The sequence below is a fragment of the Euphorbia lathyris genome, chromosome 7 (assembly GCF_963576675.1).
Source record: "Euphorbia lathyris chromosome 7, ddEupLath1.1, whole genome shotgun sequence".
Lineage (NCBI taxonomy): Eukaryota > Viridiplantae > Streptophyta > Magnoliopsida > Malpighiales > Euphorbiaceae > Euphorbia > Euphorbia lathyris.
Window position 1 is genome coordinate 53735644 of NC_088916.1, and position 9025 is coordinate 53744668.

Sequence of the window (9025 nt, forward strand, 5' to 3'; positions counted from 1 at the left end):
TAAATTTTATTGAAAAACGAAAACGACACTTAAAAAAACAAAAATAATTATCTAAAACGACACTTATTTGAGAATGGATGGTGTAGTAATTTTCCCATTATAGTATTATTCATACTCAGTGTACATGGTGTAATTTAATCTTTTTTTTTCGTAAAAAAAGTATAATTTAATCTGTTTGAATACTGCTATTCTTCATATTTTAATCTCTTGGTAATAATACAGAAAAAAATCTTGAACTTTTTTTTTTTTAAGAAAAAAACCTTGGAACTTTTAGTTTTTATGAATTAAAACTCTGATTTTTCAACTTAACCCGTTGAATTTTTTATTAGTCATTTAATATATCAAAATAAAAGTAGAAGAATCCAGAGTAGATACCTAAAAATGTTTATTATTTTCCATTGATAATAATAAAAAATAAAAATGATTCCACATCTAAGGGAACCATTCAAAGAAAAATCAAGAATTAAACACTGTAGTACTTGAAATATGCAGAAATTATTTATTACACAAATATTCCCCTTTCTTTCTTTCTGTATCACTCTCATCCACTTGCACAGTTTTATTACAACAACCAAACTTTGGTCTAAAATGTCGCTCTTTTCAAAGAAGTAATTGTAATTGAAGAGCCCAAAGCCGACGAAGCTACCTCAATATCAATCGAGTCATAACGTCTGAACAATTCAACCACGAAAAGTCTCGAAATAAACATCACGAAATCTTTACCGGCACACTGCTTATTCCCCACCGTTGGATTCTCCGTCTCCGGTCCATTTGACCAAAACACGTTCTTCAGCAACTTCTCTCCTTCTTCTCCGACGAACCGATCCGCCACGTATTCATCCGCCCGCTCAAATATTTTGGGGTCTTTCGTCGCGAATGGTTGGTACCCGAATATCATTTCACCTTCTTTCACTTCGAATTGAGCGTCGTGACTTTCAATTACCAAGTCACGCTTTGCTCTTCCGTACTGCGTCGGCACAGGTGGCTCGATGCGGAAAGCTTCGTACACCGCTGATTTCATCAGCGGCATCTGTTCCAGAGCAGCCATCGTCACTTCTCCGCCGTTTGATTTGAGTACTGATCTTATCTCTTGGGCTAACTGAGTGTGGAGTTTGACTCCGGCGCGACCGATGTACTTGAGTATGCTCGGGAAAAAGATTTTCATGCCGCCGAAAGTGTTGAAACACACGGCGAAAAGAATGTTATGACAGGCTTCATCTCTTGACAGACCCATCTTTTCCGCTTCATCGAGTAAATCTCCGGCGGAGGATGAGAAATAATCATAGAGTTTCTTGTAATCCTTTTTAATTAAGAACGCCGGAAGTCGGGTAGTGTGAATTAACGGCTCCTCGACAACCGCCGGCAAGCCAAGGGTGAGAATAGGAGCTAATTGAAAGAAAACCCATTTTGCAATCAAAGAGGGTCCATCAGTACCCACATTTGTAGCCGCCGGGTCCACACCGAAATAACACTTACCCAAGAAGCTAAAAGCTGCAGCATCGCCGGGATCGTTGAAACCGACTTTACCTTTCGATGCTATAGTTTGCTCTAAACTCTCGAACATTGATGTGTAAGTGGAATTAAACTCCGGGATTACATGATCCCGGCGAGTCTTCAAAAGATAGAACATAAATTGCTTCAATTGGGCATGTTTGGGTTCAGACGGGTCGAGATAGGAGAGAATACGGTAACCGCCGGTGAGATCAGTGGATGGCATGTAAGTACCAGTGAAAATATCTTTCTTTTCGACTTTTGAGACATCGAAAAGTACCGGAAAGCTTTTACCGTCGAGCAAAACGATGACGTTTGGATTAGAAGCGATGGGAGGGCCAGGTGGCATATTGACTCTGAACACCGTCGATTGATATTTCTGAGATCTGGATTTAAAGAACTCCTCTTTACCTTGTTTATAGAAGTAATCAAGACGATCGTTGATCGGACCGATGACAGGGAGGCCATAATCGCCGGGAATCTTTCTAATCGGAAGTTTGGAGGATTCAACAGGTGAAGTATTAATGGGAGATGATTTTTCAGAGATAGAAGCAGTGATCGGAGTAAGAGACGATCGGCGGGAGTAAGGTTTAGGAGAGATTTGGGGTAAATGGAATTGAGATTGCAGGAAAGCAGAAGGGAGAGAAGATGAAGCCATGTTTGTGTAAATTGAAATTGAAATTGATAATTGAGAAATGTCTGTTTGGTTGAAGAGAAAAGGAAAGGAAAGTGTGGCGGCAGTGGAGAGTTAAAGGTTTGGTGTGTGATTATTTATAGGGTAATTAATTTATTAGTTACTATATTTTGATAAACATCCTGTTTAGTTTTTATATTTTTAAAAACACATGATAAAGTCTCTAACTTTTTTCTCGATGAACTGTTTAGTCCCTAATGTTTTTTTTCAGTGAACTGTTTCGTCCCTGCCGTTAGACTATCATGAAAATTTTGTTAGTCAATTTGGATTTGTGTTATTCTTTTCCTTTATTTTCCTTTCCTTTAAACTCTAATGCATCTGAAATCAACTTTGAGTGTTCTTCTTCTTGATTTTCTTCTTAATCGTTCAAAATCGTAAGCATTGGGTCTGTTCTTTTTCTTGTTCTCCATACAAACGACTTTTTTTTCTAAATTGGATTTCCTCTTCTAAAGTTTGAGGGTAAATAGTAAAGGATAATTTAGTCATTTCCGAAGTCATAAACGTTAAAAAATCTAACAAACAGACAGAAGGACTAAACAGTTCACTGAGAAAAAAATTAGGGACCTTACCATGTGTTTTTAAAAATACAGGGACTAAACAATGTGTTTTGTCAAAATATAGGACTAATAAATTAATTACCCTTATTTATAGATAGTGGGAGTGAGAAGTCGACAGTCTCTTCAAAGGAATCGTGGAAGGCATGCATTATTTTTCATTCTTGGTTCCCACGTGTTATTTCTTTATAAATTAAGGGTTACAATTTTTTATAAAGTTGCCAATTTTACTTAATTTACTAATTTTAAATATCAACTTCATTTTAAAATTTATCAAATTAAAAATTAATTTATATTTTAAAAGGATTACCCTTGCTCACTTCATCACTGTTAACCTTCAACCATCATTTTTCGGGATACCAACCAACCATAACCTCAACTTTTTGTTTTAATCCTATTCCTATTGCCCGATCAACCGTTAAAGCTGCGGAACCCCTTAATTTGAATCTGCAGAAAATTCGATTTATTTGTGCAAACTTCCATTTCCTGGTCGAAAACCCACCGCCAACGCCAAATCCACCAAACAATTGTCATAAAAGTCACTCGCCATTCTAGATTTGTTTTCGGTTGCAATTGACATGCAAGTCCATCTCAGCCAGTCCTTCAAATTACAGCGATCTGCAGCAGGCACCCAAAATTGCCATACTGCCCGAGCCTGTTCACAATCTTGGAGGATATGAATCGTCGATTCAGGTTGCAGACAGGCTGAGCAGAGTAATCTGTGCAAAGAGACTTCCAGCATTCTTTCAATATTGGTCATAAGTCCATTATTCAAAATGAGCCATGCAAAATACCTCAATCTTTCCAGAACCGACAGAGACCACACGAATCTCCACTCAAACAGATCAGTACTCCTCATCCCTTCAGACAATGTCAAACTGAACGCAGATTCAACAGTAAATTTCTCCGAGTCGGTTAACCTCCACCTCTAAGAGTCCGCTTCCTCATCCTCGGGAAACACCACTGTTGAAGCTAGTCGTAATAATTCAGTCTCCGGGAGAAAACGTCTCATGAAATCCCAATCCCAACATCCCTCATCTTTCCAAAATTCTGCCGCCATCCGGTCACTCTCCGCCGCATGCAAAGGCATAACACACGCATCCACCAGTGGGGCTCCATCAACCCAAGCATCACTCGAGAACCAAGTTGTCAAACCATTCGACACCAGCCTCTCAAGTCCTTGTTCAAGCAAAGTGGATCCATTCACAATACATCTCCAGGTGTAGCTTGGCGATGACCCTATACAGAAGCAGGTCATCCCAGTGTCTCTCCAATGTGGTATTAAACAATTGGGTAAATTCAAAAAAAAAACCCTTATAGTTTCATGTTCTTCCAAAAAAAACCCTTATGGTTTGTTAATACAAAAAAAAGACTTTGGTTTGCGCCGTTACCCGAAAAACGGAAAATGGCTTAACACCGTTAAAGTGCTGAAACCACAAGAAGAAGAAGAAGAGAGAGAGAAAAAAAAATAAAAAAAAAAATCGAATTTCCAACCTTACCCCTGTGCCACGTCAGCACTTTAACGGTGTTAAGCCATTTTCCGTTTTTCGGGTAACGGCGCAAACCACAGTCCTTTTTTTTGTATTAACAAACCACAAGGGTTTTTTTGGAAGAACATGAAACCACATGGGTTTTTTTTTTTTGAATTTACCCTAAACAATTTTAATTCTTAAAATTTTCTATTTAGAAATCGTTAACGATCATTTTTATAATCTTAAAATAAACGATACTTGTTTTTAGCAAAACAAAAACCTCACTCTATTTGAAAAAAAAAATAGAAATATCAATTTGATAAAAAAGAAAAAGCACATAGTTTTTTAGACTTTATCCAAATACTTAATATAAAAATTACTCAATGTTACATTAATTGACATAAAAATTACTCGTGCTTTTACTAATATTAAAGCCATTTATAAAAATAAATGCCCTCACAATAACAGTTGAATGGGTAAAAATTAGAAAGAATAAAATTAAGTGATTATGAAAGTAATTTACCCGTAAATCGATTCTGATTGTCAATTTGTAGCTTTTTTTTTCTGCTACATCAGGTGTATCTAGCTATTATGGTATTTATTTTGACCCAAAAGGAAAGCTAACGTATTAAATCTTATGGCAATAAATGTCCGTACTCGTGCCAGCTTGTCATATCCAAATTAATGGATATATTTTCCACAAAAAAAATTAATATTTACATTAATTCAATTTTATGGCAATTTAAGTTTATGTATGGAGTCATACATTGTTCAGTTTTAGAGGAAAGTAAAAAGAAAAAAAAGGCAAAAAGCATCCTGAGGCCCCTGATCTTTCATTGTTTGGTGCATTAAGCCCTCGATCTTTTATTTAGACACATTGAGCCCCTCATCTTTCACCATTTGGTGCATTAAGCCCTCGATCTTTCATTTAGACACATTGAACCCTTGATCTTTCATATATGGGTGTATTAGGTCCTTCCATAAATCAATTAATATATAGGTTTATTAAGGGCATGTTTGGTTAGGTTTATATAACTGCAGCGTTTCGCATTTTCTCTGGACACTGCAACATTTTGGAGCTTTTCATGAAAAGCTATTTTCATGAACAGTTGTTTGTAGTTACTTGTTATTGATAAAATTACCCTTCTTATTTCGACAAAATGTGCTTTAATTTTAACATTATTTTTATTTTTAGAACATAATTATCGAAAAACAAGATTTTATTGTGTTCAATAAATTTTTTATTTTTTATTTAAATTATTTTTATTAATTTGTATAATATATTTTTTATTTTAGAATTTGTTATTTTTAGAACATCATTTGTTGTCACACCAAACATGCCCTTAATAAACCTATATATTAATTGATTTATGGAAGGACCTAATATACCCATATATGAAAGATCAAGGGCTCAATGTGTCTAAATGAAAGATCGAGGGCTTAATGCACCAAATGGTGAAAGATGAGGGGCTCAATGTGTCTAAATAAAAGATCGAGGGCTTAATACACCAAACAATGAAAGATCAGGGGCCTCAGGATGCTTTTTGCCAAGAAAAAACAAAAAAACATGTGTTTTGTAAGATAAAAAAAATTAGGGTCAACAATTTGTTATTCCATGTGTTTTAACTCATTATATTATTCAGTTTGTAAATATAATTTCAGTTTCTTATGTTTTATCCCTCCATATATTTTTTTTATATATTTTAAGTATAAATTATTCTAATTATATAGGTAAAACAACAACATATTTGTAATGAAATTTATATACTAATATATATACATCAATATTTTTATATTTGTACATATTAGTGTTCGATGAACATTAAAAACAAGGTAAAGGCTATGCTTACTTTGTTTTTTATAAAGTAAACCTTACTTTGTGTGTTTTCACCATTAGATTAATTTTATGCTCCATCATCTAATGGTGAAAGCACACCAAGTAATGGTACTTTGTCAAAAACAAAGTAACCATAGAAGGCACCTAAAAACAAATATAGAAAATATATGAACATTAAAATAAATACAGAAAATATATGAACATTAAAAACTAAAAATTAAAAAATAGAGTTAGACAAATATGAAGAATTTACTAGCAGTCTCTTTAAGACAGATTTCGTTGTTATTGACGATCGTCTCTCTGGATATAATAGATTACGCAAGCGAACTCTTACCGTGTGTGAATTTGTAACAGGAGTAGGAAAATAAGAACAATATGAACAGACATAGAGCAAAAAAAATTAGATAATATTTTTATTTTTACTCGTCTCTGAATTTGACAGTTTCATTCTGTCTAAATAAAACTCGCAAGGACATGTCTGTTCATGAACAAATATGGTTGTTCACGAATTAACATGACTATTCACGAACGAACATGGTTGTTCACGAATGAACACAATTGCTCATAAAGGAAGGTGTTTATTGGTATTTAAATTAATTTCATAATTTTATTCATTTTGTCCAACAATCACCTACATGAATAAAATTGGAAACGAGACACTTACGACGTGGTGATAACGTTCTATTGTCGATATCTGCATATGATAGGTAGGCATTGTCCCTTGAACCTTTCATTATGAAAGTACATTTACTTTACTGGCCGATTAGTAGAAGCGATGTCCTTAGACTATTCTGTTTGTGTAAATGATGATATACTCCACACTGATAACAACCCAAATTATTCTAGAATGGGGAATAAGAAAAAATTAATAGAAATAATGACAAACTATTATTCTTTCTCAAAGTGGAATTTATACATGATTAATATTAAATTAATGATAATTAATGCAAGATTAATATATGGGTGAATATGCAAATAATGAAGAAAAATGAATGAGTCTCTAGCATTATGCCACGCCACGTGGACCATGACGAGACACACCATAACAAGATACGTTCGATGAGAGCGAGTAATGGAGACCCACCATTAAAGGAGCGCATACATACGCCTCGACGGTTCTAAGAATACTAAAGACGCACTTATAACTATCCATAAATAGGAATAAATATAATTAAATGGTAATTAATAGTATAATACCCTCAATCTGAGGTTTTATAATTTGTTTATAAAAAAAATCTAATATTATTATCCAAATTTTCTTCTACTTGCAATGAATTTGGTTCATTTTCAATTTTAGCATAATATTTGAAACTTTTGATTGGTTAAGTGGACGGTGGATCTTGATAAATTAAGGTCAGCGTAGTCTTTTAGTAACCGATCTAAGGTTGCATTGAATGAAATTAATATTGAAATCCAACCAACCATCATGTCCTCCCCTTTAGTTGATTTTTAAATTTTACAATACTAAAAAGTAATTTTACCCATTTAAATGGTATGCATTTCTCTTTAATGGGTAAAATTTATTATTAAATTGAGGTAAAGGCTATGTTTACTTTGTTTCTGATAAAATAAGTCTTTATTTTTTTCACCGTCTTTTTCACAAATGAAAAAACAAATTTTGCAACCTACTCCTCCTGTTCTGTTTGTTTTTTTTCTTAATTAGAATAGATAAAAATAAATATTAACGAAATGATCCATTCATGAAGATAGGAGGGTGGATTTTGGCCATGTATATTGTGACTTGTTAGGGCCGGGTATTGCTTTTCAATGGAAAATCTTGCATGAGAACTTATTTAGGGTTCATGGCAGAAACAATAGGTCTTAGAGAGGCTCTCAACTAGATTCATTCACTTGGGTTGTGTTTCCTGTTTTTTTGAGAATGATGTCAAAGAGGTAATAAATAGTTAATTTTCTAATTTTATGGATGTGTCTAAGTTGGGGTTTGTTTTGGAGACATGCAGAGTTATTACTATAAAGTGGTATGAGTTTCCCGAAGTAGCACTAAAACGAAATGGTGGAAATTGACATCGACTATAGGATCCCCGAATTAACGAACATCTGCTCACCACTCTGTATTGACTAGGCGCATGCCAAGCAGTACCATCGTTAAAAGAGTATAATGTATTGACGGATCCCAATATCCATGCGAAAAACTTTCATATATCTTTAAAGACTGCAACGATCATGAACAGTGGCGGAACCAGGACCCCGGATGACCCGGAGATCAAACATATCGGTAAAAAAAAAAATTAAAACGCCAGCAAAAAAAATCGAAATTAACTGTGCGGTTGACGATAAATTTTCAAAGTCCAGTCCGTTAGGACTGGACAAAAATTTTTTAGCCTCCAACGCATTAAAACGGTAAAAATGTTATCATTTTTTTTAGAAACTAGCATTGAACTAATAGAAAATTAAACATATTTACTTTTTTTTTAATGGTAAAGACATAATAAAAATGAATATTAAACATGTCTATTTTTTTTAATGATAAAGGCATATTAAAAATGAATTCAAAAGTGTTATCAAAATAAAAATAAAGAGTACATTTAAATTAATTAATAATGGTAACATGTTTTTATAATTATTGAAAAATAAAATAAAAATAAATAAAAACTTTTTAAAAAAATGAGGTTAAAGAGAGTCGAATATAAGACCTCTCAAATAGAAGTAAGCATCTTTAAGCATCTCATCTACCCTTAAACATTGAAATAATGCTACATAGAGTCAATATAATTCTCTCCCAAATATTACCAGATGCCATTACTAAATTTTTTTTTTCTCAATTCTCCGGCCGCTTGCCGGGGCTTGAGCCTAACCCCTTCTTGGTTCCGCCCCTGATCATGAACATGGGCGTAGATAGGGGGTCTAGGGCGCCCGGGCCCCTCCAGCCGCGAGAATCACCTTGACCCTGGGTAGTTTTGGTCCCTCCTGTCTCAATTTTTTTTTTATCGGGATGTTGAATTAGCCCCCCAATATG

General features: G+C 34.2%; 1 protein-coding gene across 1 annotated transcript; it reads right to left on the reverse strand.

The window, feature by feature from the left end:
- Window positions 1-368: 368 nt before the first annotated feature.
- On the reverse strand, window positions 369-2273 carry LOC136235545 (allene oxide synthase 1, chloroplastic). The gene has a single exon (XM_066025279.1). The coding sequence runs from the start codon at window positions 2147-2149 to the stop codon at window positions 584-586; it is 1566 nt and encodes a 521-aa protein (XP_065881351.1). The 5' UTR covers window positions 2150-2273; the 3' UTR covers window positions 369-583.
- Window positions 2274-9025: the final 6752 nt, after the last annotated feature.

What these genes read in the sequence shown, in the direction of transcription:
- LOC136235545 (XM_066025279.1), bottom strand. Translation starts at nt 2,149, where the DNA reads ATGGCTTCATCTTCTCTCCCTTCTGCTTTCCTGCAATCTCAATTCCAT.